The 17541-nt window shown below is 47.5% G+C and overlaps 1 protein-coding gene across 4 annotated transcripts in view; it reads right to left on the bottom strand.

Annotated features, from left to right (window-relative positions):
* Positions 1 to 16530, bottom strand: part of GPAT4 (glycerol-3-phosphate acyltransferase 4) — a 29037-nt gene extending 12507 nt beyond the window's left edge. Inside the window, exons 1-2 of one of the 4 annotated variants that reach the window (XM_083456617.1) lie at positions 16341 to 16530; positions 982 to 1750 (exon numbers count right to left, since the gene is read on the bottom strand). In XM_083456617.1, coding sequence (XP_083312743.1) covers positions 982 to 1146 — 165 coding nt within the window. In that variant the 5' untranslated portion in view covers positions 1147 to 1750; positions 16341 to 16530. The other 3 variants (XM_083456620.1, XM_083456618.1, XM_083456619.1) reach the window with 3 other exon arrangements.
* Positions 16531 to 17541: the final 1011 nt, after the last annotated feature.

Here is a 17541-nt window from a genome sequence, read left to right as displayed (position 1 = left end):
TCACTTCTAAACATATGTTTAAAAAGACATTTAAGAGCATCTGTTGTGTGTGCCTGTTACCAACGCAGGTGAAATTGAGCTCAAATGGTGATGATGTGGTCTACTGCAGAACACTTTGATTTGAAATCACTTTAGAAATAGTAAATGTAATGCTGAAACCAGCTGACAGAAGGGCTGGAGAGAGACAAGAAGAGAAGGAGAGAGGAGGGTGCGCTGGAACCCTCAGCATGTTTCCTAGGTGGAGTTAAAGGTATGCCTGTGCCAGCCCAGAATTAATGATCAGAAAGAGAACTGGAGCACAAAGGCCCACGGTGTGCATTTAGGTTCCAGGAGATGTGGACCTCAGGGAAACAAAAAAAATTATGCAGAGCAGATGCACTTTCATTGACTGCTCTTCTCTCATTTGCTAAACTCAACATGATATATGATTTGCTTACGCGAGCACAGTTGCTCACACAGCTGCCCATCACGAGCAGACTGGGGCGGGGGGGGGGTCTGCCTCCCAAACCAATCACAGCCCATATAGAAAGTGATCTGGACGGTGTCAGAGGGGAGCTTGTGCCCACTCCTCCTTAGGGAGACCCTTTTGTGCAAGGTGGTCCACAAAGCCCACTCTTAAAACTCTAGAAAAACTGACTGCAGTGCTAACGGGCTCTTTGACCCTGCCCTCTGCTCTGGAAACTCTCTCCACTTGCCGATGCATGGGGAAACTTTGTAGTTACTTATTTAGTAGCACTTTGCACCTGCTCAGGGTCATCTTCGTTGACTCCAACGTCATACGTTCCAGGGCTAAGTCTTGGCATTGACAACAGCTGCTAGAGCCAGCCCCAGAGCAAATAAAGCCTTGCCTGAACGTTGATTGCAACGCCTGCTGCTGTCAAAAAGCTCTGAGTCACCCTGACTGCGGACACATCCCATCCAGTGGAGGGTATTAATTCTTGCTGCCTTCCACTCACAGCAACATCAGGAATTTTGACTCACCTGGAATATCTGCAGCAGGGTTCTCATGTAAAGGCGGCGGATGCCAAAGGAAACTCCAAAAATGGCTGGCACAATGATGAAAACCAAGAGCAGAGTGAAGAGTACGGTCAGGGAAATGCCCAGCAGGTTAACCACCAAGCTATCAAAGGGCAGTAGTAGAAACATGGCGAGCAGCAGGCAAGGCGAGTGTCCTGTGGGATCCTGAGGCAGGCAGAGAGAGGATGCCTGGGCAGTCAGCCAGTTCTTGTGTCAACTAGTGGCAACTTTGTGTGTGCAGACGGTCCCTGGCATTTCACAGGTGCCATTTCAAAGTTCACACCCTTCCTCCAACAGTTGTGGGGTGGTGAGGAACCCCCATGATCCAGTCCGGAAACAGGCAACAGAGCAAAGAGAAATGGCAAAGGCTTAAGAGTACGAAGGTCACACCAGGAGTGCCACAGCGAAGTGCACCAAGGGCAAGGAGAGATGTGCTCGGGAGCAGCTCCCAGGAAGCTGTGAGGATGAAGCCCCTCTGAGCTGTCAAGGGCATGGAACGTCTCTTTGCCAGGCTGAGGTGAGCTCCTTTTCTTGCCCAGCATTAGGAGGAAAGCCTGGTGGGCTACAGAGCTAGAGCTCTTGCCACTGAGACACAAGGGCCAGCTCCGAATCTCTCATGTAGTCTGTAGCAAGTGTCATTCCAAGGGCGTCTGGGATCAAGTCACAACTGGCAGGTGCTTCCTCTTCTTTGGAAGATGCTCTGTGAGACTGCAGCATGCACAGGTCTCAAACACTAGGGGAGGAAAGAGAAAGGGTCAGGCACACCATGCCACTGAAATATCAGAACAGGATAAGGGGAAGAGAGTCACCAGTTCCAGGAGAGCAGCGAAGGGGAAGCTCGAGTACCTTTCGCTAAAATGACAGCAAGGAGAAAACTTGGGAAGGATCAACTCATCCTGCCAGTCAGATCTGTGTATTGTTGACAAAGTCCACTAAAGTTACTACAGTGGTACCTCTGGTTGCAAATGGGATCCATTCCAGAGGCCTGTTCGCAACATGAAAAGAGTGCAACCCGCAGCGGCGCGTCTGCGCATGTGCGGGTTGTGATCCGCTGCTTCTGCACATGTGTGTGACGTCATTTTGCGCTTCTGCGCATGCGCGAGCGGCGAAACCCAGAAGTAACCTTTCTAGTACTTCCGGGTCGCTGCGGGACGTAACCTGAAAGAACATAACATGAAGTGGACATAACATGAGGTATGACTGTAGTCCACAAACATTGCTCCCAGCTTGTCTGATTTGTGGTCATAAAAGGAAATGAATAAGACCTAACTATTGGACAACTTCCCTGCCTAGTTGGCTACAGGTGATTCTGACTGGCGGGGGTAACCAAGCAAGAAGCGATTTACAAGCCTAGCACATTAACATGCAACTATTTTCAAAATGAAAGCAGTAACCTGTGAAGAGGGACAGAATGAGTTCTGAAATGGAACATGTTCTACTTCTTTATTTTCCCATGGGTGTGTGTGTGAGAGAGTGAGAGAGAGAATATTTCCTTTTTCTAAAATTGAACTGTTTCACAAAATAAGTAAGTAACTTAATGAATGGAGACAACGTTTATTTAAAAAAGACTGCTGTAGCACACAGGATGCATCTGACAAAATGGGTGTGAGTCCATGAAAGCTTATCCCATAATACAACTGTTAGCTTTTAAGGCACCACAAGATTTTTCCTGAAAATATTTATTTATTTGTTTGTTTGTTTGTTTGTACATTAATGACACACACAGAGATGTTCTAAATACAGGAGTCCAAAGTGTCTAAAATTGTAAAACATATCTATAAAAGCAATAAAACAATACTATATCATTTGTAACACTAGAGAGGTCAGCCATCAGCCTTTCCCAAAGAGCCAGGTTTTAATTAGCTGGCAAAATGAAAATAATAATAATAATAATAATAATAATAATAATAATAATAATTTTTATTTATACCCCGCCCTCCCCAGCCAAGACCGAGCTCAGGGCGGCTAACAACAAATAATAAAAACAAATTGATTAAAATACAATTTAAAAGATTAAGATACAACATTAAAACAATTAGGGAGCAATCTCTTCATAGGAGGAGAAAGGAAAAAGAAAGAGGGGGAGGGAATCAAACTGATTCTGAGCCAAAGGCCAAGTGGAACAACTCTGTCTTACAGGCCCTGCAGAAAGAGATCAGATCCCACGGCCCTGGGATCTCAAGAGACAGAGCATTCCACTGCAGGAGCCAGTGTTGAAAAGGCCCTGGCTCTGGTTGAAGCTAATCTAACTTCCTTAGGGCCCGGGACCTCTAGGGTGTTGCTATATATGGACCTTAAGGTCCTCCGTGGGGCATACCAGGAGAGGCGGTCCCGTAGGTACGAGGGTCCTAGGCCGTGAAGGGCTTTAAAGGTCAAAACCAGCACCTTCAATCTGACCCTGTACTCCACCGGGAGCCAGTGCAGCTGGAAAAGCACTGGGTGAATATGCTCCCATGGCAGAGACCCCGTGAGGAGCCGCACTACAGCATTCTGCACCTGCTGGAGTTTCAGGGACAGCTTCAAGGTCAGCCCCGCGTAGAGCGAATTATAGTAGTCAAGCCTGGAGGTGACCATCACATGGATCACTGTGGCCAGGTCAGGGTGGGAAAGGTAAGGGACCAACTGCTTGATGCGGCGAAGGGGGAAAAATGTTGCCTTGGCTGTTGCTGTAACTTGCGCCTCCATGGAAAGGGAGGCGTCAAGGGTTATACTCAACCTCTTAACAGAAGGCAATGGCACTAATTGGGCCCCCCCAAGAGAAGGGATTTGGTCCCTCATCCCCATGCCATCCCGACCTAGCCAGAGGACCTCTGTCTTTGAAGGATTTAGTTTCAATCGGCTCCCACGAAACCATCCAGCCACAGCTTCCAAACATCTGGTCAGTGATCGAGTTGGTATGGCCATCCATCAGCAGATAGAGCTGAGTGTCATCAGCATATTGGTGACAACCCAGCCCAAAGCTCCGGATAATCTGGGCAAGGGGGCGCATAAAGATGTTAAAAAGCATTGGGGAGAGGATTGAGCCCTGCGGCATTCCACACACCAAGGGGTGGCGCAACGACATCTCCCTCCTTCCCATATAGCATGGGAAGCCCCATGGACTTCCTTGGAAAGGGCTTTCCAAAGCATTGGTACCATAATGCAAAAGGATCTGCTTCCCAAACTCACCGCCTGCCTGTACTTCAGTGGTGGCAGATGAGCAGGACTTCAGGAGCTGATCCTTGTCAGGGCAGATGAGCCAATGTCCCTTAAGGTACCTGAGTCCTCAGTCATTTAAGTGGAGTCCTAGCACTTGAACTGGGCCAACAATGTCACAAATTGATCATTTTCAAAGCTGCAATCAAGATTTTTCAGGTTACTGTCCTTCGGGTTAGGATGCAATTAGGAAGGCACAGACCTGCCTCTTGGAATCAGGCAGCCACCTTCGCTGTCTTCCTTTTGGAGCCTGCTGAAGTCATTCATATTTTGACAAGCCTCCCAGGTGTCTAGAAAGCTTGTATGAGTTTTAATTTGTTTAGTCTATTTTACTGTGGCTTTAATTTTCTGTTTGTCTTAAATTATGGTGTAATTTTTTTAGTGATAATTTTATTGTTTTATCTTTCTGTAAACCACTTTGGAGTTTTTTCTACAATCAATCAGTAAAATTTATGAAACAAATGAATAAATACAGAGGCAGGCAGATAGAGAAATACCACATGCATACATATATATAACCCCAACATGCTAAATCAGATGCTAGCTGAATTAGGGCATCATAAAATTTCCGAGTCAGACTCTTCCAGAATACCTGGAACGTATTGTAATGGAAGTAGCATGCATCTGAAAGGCTTGGCCATTCTGAATCTAAGGGAGCACTTGATTGTGTTATACTGCTGAAGCAAAGAGGTAGCAGGGGTCAGCAAACTTTTTCAGCAGGGGGCCGGTCCACTGTCCCTCAGACCTTGTGGGGTGCTGGCCTATATTTTTTTGGGGGGAATGAACGAATTCCTATGCCCCACAAATAACCCAGAGATGCATTTTAAATAAAAGACACATGTAAAAACACACTGATTGCGATTTAGAAAGCGATGGGGCCAAATCCGGCCCCTGGGCCTCAGTTTGCCTACAAATGAGGAAGATGGACCTGCTTGAATGGGAGACCACTGGGAGACCCAGGAAAGCCTCTTTAACCTCTCTGAAAAAGCAGAGTGTAACAAACACTAATTAAAAACACTATTACTCTAGCCCAGGTATCTGCCCATCAGCACTTGCAACATCAACTAAGCCTAGAGGCATGATGGAGATGCTACAACTCTCTCTATGTGAATTTTAATACAGTATTTTAATCCCAGAGTGGCTGGGAAAACCCATCCAGATGGTCAGGGTATAAATAAATAAATAAAGTGGTGCCTCTAGTTATGAACTTAATTTGTTCTGGAGGTCCGTTCTTAACCTGAAACTGTTCTTAACTAGAGGCATGCTTTCGCTAATGGGACCTCTTGCTGCCGCTGGCACACCATTTCCATTCTCATCCTGGGGCAAAGTTCTCAACTCGAGGTAACTCTTCCAGGTTAGTGGAGTTTGTAACCTGAAGCGTTTGTAACTTGAGGTACCACTGTATATAAAACCCCTGACCAACTCTCCCATTTGCCCAGGATCCCACCCTGGCGGAAGCTAAGGACACAGAAGACCCCCGTCCCAGTCAGTTTGAACTGACTGAGTACCGTATTTTTCGCACCATAGGACGCAGTTTTTCCGTCTTAAAAACTAAAGGGAAAACTCTGTGCGTCCTATGGAGCGAATGCAGGGGGGGAGGCAGGCAGAAAAAGCCCCCAAGAGCCACACACAAGCTTCATGTGGCTCTTGCGGGCTTTTCCCCAGGAGGGAGAAGGGACTGACACGGTCAGTCAGTCCCTTCTCCCTCCTCTAGAAAAGCCTTGCGCAATCTGTCCAGCCGCGGGGAGGCTGCGCAAGGCTAAAGAGGAAACCCGGCAGCCAGCGCGATCCATCCCCTCGCTGCGCGCGCTTCCTCCTTAGCCTTGCGTGCCTCTCCAGCCACGGGAGGCTGAGCAAGGCTAAAGAGGAAACCCGGCAGCGAGCGCGATCCATCCCCTCGCTGCGCGCGCTTCCTCCTTAGCCTTGCGTGCCTCTCCAGCCACGGGAGGCTGAGCAAGGCTAAAGAGGAAACCCGGCAGCAAGCGCGATCCATCCCCTCGCTGCGGGCGCTTCCTCCTTAGCCTTGCGCGCCTCTCCAGCCACGGGAGGCTGAGCAAGGCTAAAGAGGAAGCCCGGCAGCGAGCACGATCCATCTCCTCTCTGCGGGCGCTTCCTCCTTAGCCTTACATGCCTCTCCACTCGTGGGAGGCTGAGCAAGGCTAAAGAGGAAGCCCGGCAGCGAGCGCGATCCATCCCCTCGCTGCGCGCGCTTCCTCCTTAGCCTTACATGCCTCTCCACTCGTGGGAGGCTGAGCAAGGCTAAAGAGGAAGCCCGGCAGCGAGCGCGATCCATCCCCTCGCTGCGCGCGCTTCCTCCTTAGCCTTGCGCGCCTCTCCAGCCACGGGAGGCTGAGCAAGGCTAAAGAAGCCAACTTTTAAAAAATCTCTCTATCTTTCTCCTTTCTCCACCCCCTTCTTTTCCTCTGGATCAGTGTTTTTATCTAGATTAACGTTTTAGTTTGGAGGGGGGGAATATTATAAAAAAGGAACCTTTGCAGCTTTTATTTTAGTATACAATAAAAACAGATTACGGTAAACAAAACAGAAGAGAAGGAACTAGCATAGAAGAAGAAGAGAAAAGGGAAAGAGGGAGGATACAAAGCCATTTACCAGAGGTAGATCTTAACCCTTGCCTCACCTGGGAGCTTCTCTGGGCAGGAATTCCCTCAGCTTAAGTGGGGTGAGGGAAGAGTGGCAGGTAGGGGGGTACCTACCTAGACAGTGAAGCCACATGTCTCTCCAATGAAAATTGGGAGTGGGCATTGTGTGAAGTGGCTGTGGATCTCCTGCCGCAGAAGTGTAGGACTGTATAGAGTTGGGAGGGCCACCCGAGGGTCATCTAGCCCAGCCCCCTCACAATGTAGGAATCACAGCTAAAGAACGCCAGGCAGATGGTCCCCCAACCGCTGCTTAAAAGCCTCCAGTGGTGGAGACCCCGAACAACATCCGAGGTCACAGAATTGCAGGGTTGGAAGGGAACCCCAGGAGTCATCTAGTCCAGCCCCGGTGGACAGCGTGCACGATCCATCCCGTTGTGCAAGGCTAAAGATGCTGCTTAAGGCTAAAGAGGAAGCCAAGGCAGTGAGCGGGATGGATCGCGCTCGCTGCCTTGTCTTCTTCTTTAGCTGCGCTGGAAAGGTTTAGCTCCTGGCTGGAGAGGTTGAGCGGCTATGGATCCCGCTCGCTGTCTTGGCTTCCTTGCTATTTGGGGCTGGGGGGGGGGGGACCCAGGCTTACCCCGCAGCCCCAAGAAGCTCTGGGAGAAGCGGACAGACTGCACGCAGCCTGTCCCTTGGTCTTTGGGGCTGGGGGGGGGAATAATATTTTTTCCCTTGATTTCCCCCTCTAAAAACTAGGTGCGTCCTGTGGTCCGGTGCGTCCAATAGAGCGAAAAATACGGTAGCTATTTACACCGAATCCAAAGCCCTGCCAAGGCCACAGACTCTCTTTCCAAAATTTGGAAACAGTCAAACAGTACTTTGCTGCTCACTCAGAATTTTACTCACAGAAGCTGAATAGAAGTCACAGAGGGAGGTGGTGAAGAACCGGAGCTTTAGCCCAGGAGACTGTTTATTAAGCAACATCCAAGGGGTGGTTGCTTTTTTCCTGGTGGGGGCGGAGAAACAGAAACAAGAGGCTCCAGAGAGAAACTCACCACTGGCTGCCCTCAACTGGAACAGTGTATGATCTTGCATCACCAATGGAAGGGAACAGCAGTCAAGAGCATGTACACCCAGCTGGGGTGTGTAATCTTTGCAAAATGTTCCAAGAGATTCCATGGTTCACGCTGGGAATGACGAAATGGCTTCCTCCATGTGGGAAGCAACATATCAGAGTCAAGAGAAATCACTGCCTGAGGGCATCAGCCTGATTCTAAGTAATTGGCAGTGGTATAAAGCCATTTGTATGTTTCCTAGAAATGTGCACCTGGTACAAATAAGCAGGAAAGCTGACTCAAAATTATTTGGACTGAAATATGTTAATCACAACATCATCAGAACGTTGTGGTCCCCAAGACAGAAAGAATCAAGAGTGGGTAAACCTCCAGAGACATCAAGTTTCACTGTCCCAGAAAATCTGCATAGCAGATTTTCAAGAACAGAACTCTTCAGCAGGCATGTCTCAGCAGCATTCTGTGCAATTCAAGAGCTCTGCCATATACAAAGCAGGGGAAGGAAGCAAAGCAAGAGCAGACAAGAGCAGGATGTGACAATGATTAAACTCAGACATATTCACTTCCATCACAATTTTGGCTTGCAGAGCTGGAAACATTTTCTCACTGGTAATTGTAGACTTAAACAGCAATGCTTGCTACCTAGGTGCCTGTTGTTGTTTTACATCACTATCTGAAATATGCACTGGTATCAAATATGCACTGGTATCAGAATCTTCCTTCCAGACTGCATTGCTCAGGGCTCAATAAAATAATTCCATTTATCATCAAATAACCTCAAATACATATCATTGTTGTACTACACAACTGTGGCAGATAAGAGATAGCCTACAAAGTTCTCCCCATCATGCTCATTAAAGGAAGCAAGGGAAGTGGTCAATGAAATTGAAACCTCAATGGATCACATTAGCAGTCCCTAATAAGTGAGGCAGCAGTGATATTATATCAACATGCTCACTTTTGTGACAATTAACCTATGGAGTTCAGTACCGTCAAATGGGACGACATGCACTGGCTTTAAAAGAGAATGGTTTATTATTCATTTATTTTAGGTATCTAACATTTTCACAGAGTGGTTTACATGAACATTTTCCCACAATAAGAACCAGCAACTATTTAAATAATAAAACAGAAAAGACAACTGTTTCTTTTGGAGAAGCTGCTGCAACTTCTTCTCGGCTTCCCTGAGAGCAAGATGCTTGAAGAGCCTCAGTGATGGCAGGTGTGGGATGGCTACCACTGGACTGCTCCCAAGCTCTTATTTGCTTATTATGCTCAAAGGGATTAGATTAGCCTCCAGAGAGTGAGCAATGATAACCAAATAGAAGGGATAATAAATAACAAGATGAAAGATATTTTTTTAATAATTCCAGTGGCACCTTTAAAGATCAACTAAATATAAGCTTTTAAGGTATGAGCTTTCGTGTGTAAACAGAAGGGGAACCTCTGGCCCTGCAGATGCTACTGAACTACAACTCCCATCATCCCTGGCCATTGCCCATGCTTCCCGGGGCTAATGGGAATTGTAGTTTAACAACAACTGGAGTGCCAGGCCATACAAACAGGAAAAGGACATCAGGTGTCTGTCCTGCTTGTGAGCATTCAGAACATCTGTCAAACCGCAGTTGTAAACAGATTGGTAGACTAGGGGCACCATAGATCTGATCTAGCAAGACAATTCATATATACAACAAACTGCCCATCATTTGGAGCAAGAGACATTCAAACAGGAAAACCATTCCCTTATTTTAAGTTTTCCCACCTGTCCATAAGCTTTTTTTCTAATAGATAGTGCTTTTTGCAATGCTCCCCACGGACATGCTAATGCTCTACTGGCAGGGGAACCAGAAGCAGAACTTCAGGAGCCATAGGGAAATGAAGGACACCTATGGGAGAATATGGTCCTTCAAGTAAAGGTAAAGGGACCCCTGACCGTTTAGGTCCAGTCGGGGACGGCTCTGGGGTTGCAGCGCTCATCTCGCTTTACTGGCTGAGGTACAGATTCCGGGTCATGTGGCCAGCATGACTAAGCCGCTTCTGGTGAACCAGAGCAGCGCACGGAAACGCCGCTTACCTTCCTGCCAGAGTGGTAACCATTCATCTACTTGCACTGCATGCTTTCGAACTGCTAGGTTGGCAGGAGCAGGGTCTGAGCAATGGGATCTCACCCCGCCGCGGGGATTCGAACCTCCAACCTTCTGATTGGCAAACCCTAGGCTCTGTGGTTTAACCCACAGCACCACCCGTGTCCCAGTCCTTCAAGTACCCAGGTCCAAATTAAAAGGGAGGACTCAATGGCACTATTGCCTGGGGGGGGGGGTGTGGCATACTTGCTTTCTGCCCCTAGTGACCAAGCAATTAAGAATCAAGCTTGTTCTTTCTGCACAGGGCCATACTGGATCTTGGTTAAGCTCTGGTGCAAGGCAGCATAGAGAACTGACTTAAAATATACATATTTTATATGTGTCAAAAATCTACATGGGTTTTTCTTTAAAAAAAAAAAACCCTGCAAGAACTGCCAAGAAAGGAATTGAAAATATGTGAGGCATTTCACTGAAAAACTAGATGGATAAGGCAGGACCTAAAATTTCAGTCCCCCCCCCCCCCCCCAGCTCTGGGCAGCACTAAGCAGGATGAGCTCCAAAAAAATCTTATATGGCACATATCAACACCTCCTTCGCTGCTTATCTGTTCCATTTGGACTCCATATGCCTTTTGTCTTCCTTTTAAAAATAAAATAAATAAAAATAAAATAAATAAAATCCACGTATTACTGTCAAAAACCAAGGTGTTAACCTGGGAAGCTCCCTCTTTCCTCTCTTCCAGCATGATGGTGAGGGCTTGTCCAGAAAACTCCAGAATGAGAAAACTAAGGAGTTATCCTTATGCTATAATCCTTACCCCACTTACCTAGAAGTAAGCCCAATAAGTTCAATAGGACTTACATCTGAACAGATATGGCAAGGATTGCAGTCTTTAGTTTTCTAACTCTGGGGTTTTGTGTTCAAGCCACCAGTCAGATGCAGCAGAATAGACTTCAACTATAACCATGAGTGCCAACTTGCCCCTGGGGCCGCGGGTGGCATGCAGCGTGCATGGCCCTGGCACTAACATTTGTGTGTGCCTGGCCCTTTCATGGGGAATTTTGTGGGTGCTCAGGCACCCAGGGGCCCAGGGAGTTGGCACCTATGACTATCACATTATCTTCTAAAAAGACCACCTTCAAGGCCGCCTCAATTGAATTCCTTAGAATTTTGGAGTTTATGAGGAGAGGCAGATATGCTTTGAGGAAACTCCATACAGTGGTACCTCAGGTTAAGTACTTAATTTGTCCCAGAGGTCTGTTCTTAACCTGAAATTGTTCTTAACCTGAAGCACCACTTTAGCTAATGGGGCCTCCCGCTGCGGCTGCGCCGCTGCTGCGTGATTTCTGTTCTCATCCTGAAGCAGAGTTCTTAACCCGAGGTACTATTTCTGGGTTAGCGGAGTCTGTAACCTGAAGCGTATGTAACCTGAAGCATATGTAACCCAAGGTACCACTGTATTCCGGGCTAAACTTCAGTGGGATTCAGGGAACCTGATGAACAGGAGAGTCCTATGCAGAGGTCCCACAAAGCTCAGTGGATTTATTTCCTTGTAGAGTTTAGGACTGCAGCCTTAAAAGCCTTAAATACTTTCCTTCACCTCTAGCATTCCTTGGAATCCAGTTTTGGACACCTGCACCTGCCATTTCCCATGTTGCTTTCTGTGGGCTCTTAATGTTCAGCTACTGCAATGACCTAACTTTAACCAAGGGAAGTCCTTGTTTGAGTAGCTGTCTGAATTATTACATTGCAGAGTCTAGTTTTTATTCTTCTGGTAAAAGCAAAGTCAGATCCTCCTTGTTTCTGTGACCTCCAAGGTACTATCCTGGTATGCAGTCACATTAAATCAAGTAAAAGCCAACTTTCGTTAATATAAACAAACCACAAACAGTAACCAAGACTTGTTCTTGGCTGACCTCTCATGGTTTGCTTAGAGGACAACAAACATCAGGGACATTATGGCAAGGCAGACTATGGCCTGTTCCCCAGCAGCACGGCAGCAGGGGAGGAGCAGAGCAAGAACTTTTCAGCAGAGGCACAAGCACATGGTTCACTTGCATCAATTCAGTTTACTCTTAGCTATGGCTTCAAGTGATATATGAACTGGGTCAGTATGTGAGGCAGGATGCTGGATAGGTCTTTGGGTCTGATCCAGCAAGGCCCGTCTTATGTTCCTGTTTAGAAGAGTCAACTGACTGGTTTGGGACCAAGGGTCAATTTAAGCAAGAGGCTTCCTGACTATCTACTTTAACAGAGACCTTTCCAGCCTAACTGGTTTGCTAATACATCTGCCATGGAACTTGCATATATTGCAGGATGTCTGGGGTGCCCTACTTCATGCAGGTGGCTGCCTGAGCCTTGCCAAGAGGCCATGTGAACTGCCAGGGGGCCTATCCATGCACTGCAACTGCCCAAAGCAGCAGATTGGTAGGAATGGAAAGCTATCTTCCAAGGAAGCTTTTTGCTGGTGATAGGACTTCCCTGTGTTTTGATCATGGGCTGCTTCTGGACTTTGTCTCACATTGTACAGTCGTGCCCCGCAAGACGAATGCCTCGCAAGACGGAAAACCCGCTAGACGAAAGGGTTTTCCGTTTTGGAGGTGCTTCGCAAAACGAATTTGCTATGGGCTTGCTTCGCAAGACGAAAATGTCTTGCGATTCCTGGGGGGTTTTTTTCGCTCCCCACCCCCTTTTTCTAAGGCACTAAGCTGCTACTAGCCTTTTAGCAGCTAATCCGCTAATCCCTTAAGCCTTTAATAGCTGCTAATAGCCGCTAAACCGCTAATAGCGCTAATCCGCTAATGGGCTTGCTTCACAAGACGAAAAAACCGCTAGACAAAGAGACTCACGGAACGGATTCTTTTCGTCTTGCGAGGCACCACTGTATCTGTGTTTTGCCATGGGACTGTGACCAGACCTTCCATTTTGGATTGCTGCTGTAAGTGGATGTGGGGCTGCTAGGTTTGGTTTCATCTGAAGCAGGAGAGCAACCAATTGCACTGAAATCCTAAGGACACTTATTGGGGAATACTGAACACAGTGGAATGCTACTTCCACATAATTATTCATAGGTTTTAGCTGTCAAGTTACTTGTCTGACTTGATATTCCTTTAGGAAAAGCTTACCAAGCCCCCAATGGTCTTCTACCATGACTTACAGACATGTACTTCAGCCTTTCAGGGAAGGGAGGGTTGTTGTTTTTTTTTTTATAAAAAGAATGCTCTCAACTATGGATTGAAATCTAGGGCCACTGGGATACTATAACCCCTGCCTCCTTGGAAGAACATATTATTATTAATTATTATAATGCAGGGTGTTGATTAAGATTGGCCCAAGACCTGAAGATGTTGAGAACTTCATAGGGTGGTGTGTCCATTTGCACACATGCAAATGGAGTATCTTCAATAAATCTCCAAACATCATCCTCATTCCCACAGTTTGTAGGTAAAGAACATCTACCATGGTGCACATGCAAATGTAAGTGCACAAATCATTAAAAAATGTGGATTCCCTGACCATGCTTGCTACCTAGGCCTCATGCAACTTAAAAATGTATCATCATTTTCCTGCAGTCAACAAGTTCCTGGCATTTACTTCAACACATTTTTAACATAAGCACACCTATATAATGAGGCTGTCGCCTGATTAAACAGTTGTTCAGAAAAAGTATGATTGTTTTATCCAGTTTTTTACGTGACGCACACGTGTCACAGCAGGCATCACCTTAGAAGCAGCATTATCTGCTAAGTGTGAGAGAATCCTCCTTGCTGCTAGTAGATTTTGGACATGCTTGTTTTTTTAAAAGCACCACAATCAACCTGCTCCCCAGTGACTTGAAGGCATCTCACACACTCACAATCCACTTAAATTAAGCCACTGTGAAGCCATAGCTCAGCAACAGAGCATCTGCCTTGAAAGCAGAAGGTCCTGGGTTCAATCCCAGGCATCTCAGGGTAGGGCTGGGAGAGACTCGTGCCTGAAATCCTGGAGAGCTGCTGTCAGTCAGTGAATATTGTCCGAGAATACTGAGCTAGATGGACCAATGGTCGACCCACTGATTTTACTGAGAGGAAAGTATGAGCTACAATTGTCCTGAAAATAAGCCACACTGAACTCAGTGGAGCTTCCTTCTGAGTTGATATGCACAAAATTGTGTTGTAGAGCCACATTCATACACACACTTCCCTGGGAGTAAGTTCACTAAAAATTGTGAGAATTACTTATCAGTAAACAACATATTCATTCCTTAGAAAGACTTGTGTCCTGCCTTTCTGGTCCAAACTTTGAACTGCTAGAAATGGCTAACAAAATATATTTTAAAATACAACTCTAAAATATAAAAGCTGTGTACAATTAGGCTGCAAATATTTTCCACACTAATTAAGTAGACTCTGAAGCACTTAACTCTGATTGTGATGTACCTGTAATTATTTGTGTATATTGTAACAAGTACAGCCTGCAACAAAAAGGTGTAACAACAGTGGTGTTTTCCAGTTCCTTGTTTGAGTCAGACACCCCCTATATAATAATAATAATAATAATAATAATAATAATAATAATAATTTATTATTTATACCCCACCCATCTGGCTGAGTTTCCCCAGCCACTCTAGGTGGCTTCCAATCAAGTGTTAAAAACAATACAGAATTAAATATTAAAAATAAAAAATATATTTAAAAAACTGTTCTCAGTTCCATTCTTCTCCTTGCCTAATTTTCTATTTCCCCCTTCAACTGTCAATCAACATTCCACACCCATTGTGTATGCTCAGTCCTCACTGGCCTGTTTTGGGAATTCATCCCCTATTCCTCAGTATTTCCCCCATTATTATCAGTAGAAGTAGTAGTAGTAGTATTTCTGCAAATCTTGGCCTTTCACCCAAGCCTGCCAATAACGGCATCACATGTGTGTTTGGCCAAATAAGGACTCACAGCCTGAATGCAAAAAAGATAGGGAATTACTCTAATACATATTCTAATGTATAATACAGGCCAACACACACAAGTATACAAGCACTCAGTTCAGCACCTGAGATCCTCCTGCCAGCTGAGTTTCCATGGGTGGAAGCAAGGAACAAGGCCTTTATGGCACTGACACTCTGGATTGTCCTCACTAGAGCAACTCGCATGTCTCTACCACATCGACAGCTGATATAATACTGACACACACACACACACACACACACACACTATGCAAAGCCTACGCATGGCTAGCCTTGGGAGAATTTGAAAGGCTGCTGCTCAATCCTACACACCTAGCAGTAAGTCCTACTGAACTCAAGGAGATTTACACACGTATAATGTATAAAAATAAGAAATTATCCAAGCAGTGAATAGAAAGCATATTATGAAGCATAATAAGAACAATTACAAAACATTTTAAGCAATCCTTTATTATACTCCAGCCTGCATTTGGGTTCTTTTAACTGAAGTTTTATCTGCTGAGGCTATCTTATTTTAATAATTTGTGAACTGAACATTGCTCATTGTTTACATGGTTCGATTATATGCTGTGTTTTAAGTGTGCTGTAATTCACCTTGCAAGTGGCTTTCAACCTTGAAAACGGGCTAGAAATCCATTAATTAGAATCTTTTTTTCCCCATTAACAAACTAGCACCACCCCCATACATGGTACTAAATCACCTACACGCACATTGTATTTCATACATAGGGTGACTGACATCAATCATCATGCGAGTCAAGAGCATTGGGCATCAGTTCTGGGAGGGTGTGGAGGGGAAGAGGGAAGGGGCAAGCTGGTGGGCAGTAATTAATAATGTAGTAATTATGATTAACAGCAAGAGAAACTAATGATTAATGTCACAGGCAGTGGTTTGATTCGATTCCTGTTAATAACCACAGCAGACCAGAGCTATGTTGGCTCATAAGGGGAAACCCTCCCGCCGCCACAGCTGGGCAGCACCAAGGCTCCCGCTTCCCAGGAAGGCAGGCGCAGCAGACGGGATGCTGCGGCTTCCTGCAAGGCGTCGAGGGGCCAAGCGCTGCCCTGGAGGCCCCCAGCCCCAGGCAGAGGCTGCCCCGGCGGGGAGACAGGCGCCACGAACAGATCGGAGGTGCGGGGGTTGGAGCCGGGTTTAAATCCCGCCCGCTGACCTACCTCGCAGGGCTGTTCTGAGAGACACGCCCGCCCGCCTTCAGCAGAGGAAGAGCGGTGTACACGTGTCAACGTCACGCAAGCCTGGCGCCGTCACGTGTGAACGGCCGCCCCGCTCTTCTCCACGCGCTCGGCCAGCCGCCCCGTCCCAGGCGGCACGTCAGTCGGCCAGGCCCGACGGAGGCGGCCGGGGAGGGAGCCGGTGGGGGTCCTCCAGGGAGGGGGCGTGGTCTGGCGGAATGGGCGGGGCACTCACCTGCCTTGGCTCGCTCGCGCTCTGCCCCTCCCCCAACTGGTCCGGCTGAGGTGAAGGAGGCGCCGCCGCCGCCGCCGGAGCCAGGAATCGCGAACTGGTGCGCCTGCGCGCACAAACCGCCGCCGCTAATACGTCACAGCGTCGCCAGCCGGGGAGACTCGCCGGCGCCGGTCGCTCCGCCCACCAGGGGCGCCCTCGAGCTCCGCCTTTCGCGAGGCAGCCAATCGGCGGCAGCTTTTCCAGAAGTGCCGCGAGCGTCCAATGAGAACGGCGCTAGGGTTGAGGGAGCACTGACGGAGAAGGGGCGTCCTATTGTGCGCGCGCAGCGCGTCGAATAGTGTTCCTAAGCCAACCCCCCCTCCGGAGGACACGTCGTTCTCCCGCCGCGACGCAAAAAGGTGGGCGGGGCGGAGAGACGCAGCGCGAGGTTTGCGCAGGCGTCGCAGCACGCGCCTTCTCAGGCCCGGCTGTGGTTGGAGCGCGACTCCGCTCGGCCCTAGGCGGGGGGGGGGGGGGGTCAGGGATGGGGGGAGTTGTAGAGGCGGAGGGGACCCTGAGGGTCATCTAGTCCAACCCCCTCACGACCCCGAGATGAAGAGTCTCCTGCTCTCTACCTGCTCGCTAAGCTGGAAAGCCAAGTTTGAGAAACATTGGACGTGTTTGCCCATGAAGGAGGACACTGCACTCTTAACGTGCTCAGAGGTGCTGTTGCTCCTTTCCGTAGGGAGCCTCGAAATTAACGCCGAAGCCTTCCAAGTCAAGTGACATCACTGCCTCTGGCAAAAGCTGCATGACATCCCAGAGTCCTTGAGATACTTTCCTCCCAGAACTTGCAACAACTCTGACCGTGGGTGATACTGCCTGTGGCTGAGGGGAGCTGGAGTCCAACAAAATTGGAGAGAACATAGTTTCTCTACCCCTGAGTTAAAGGGATACTACATATCAAGGAAACCAAAATGCTTGTTTACAAAGCTATTGTACTACCAACATTACTGTACGCTTGTGAAACATGGACCACTGATAATCGCCATCTCCAGCTCCTCGAAAGATTCCATCAACGGGGTCTCTGAAAATTTGATACATCACTTGGGAAGACAAGCGAACTAATGCCAGTGTACTGGAAGAGGCAAAGATCACCCGTGTTGAAGCGATGATTCTTCAACATCCACTTCACTGGACTGGTCATGTGCGGATGCCTGAC

This window comes from Podarcis tiliguerta (assembly GCF_965153285.1).
Source record: "Podarcis tiliguerta genome assembly, chromosome: 8".
Classification (NCBI taxonomy): domain Eukaryota; kingdom Metazoa; phylum Chordata; class Lepidosauria; order Squamata; family Lacertidae; genus Podarcis; species Podarcis tiliguerta.
This window is presented reverse-complemented; position numbering and strand designations above follow the sequence as displayed.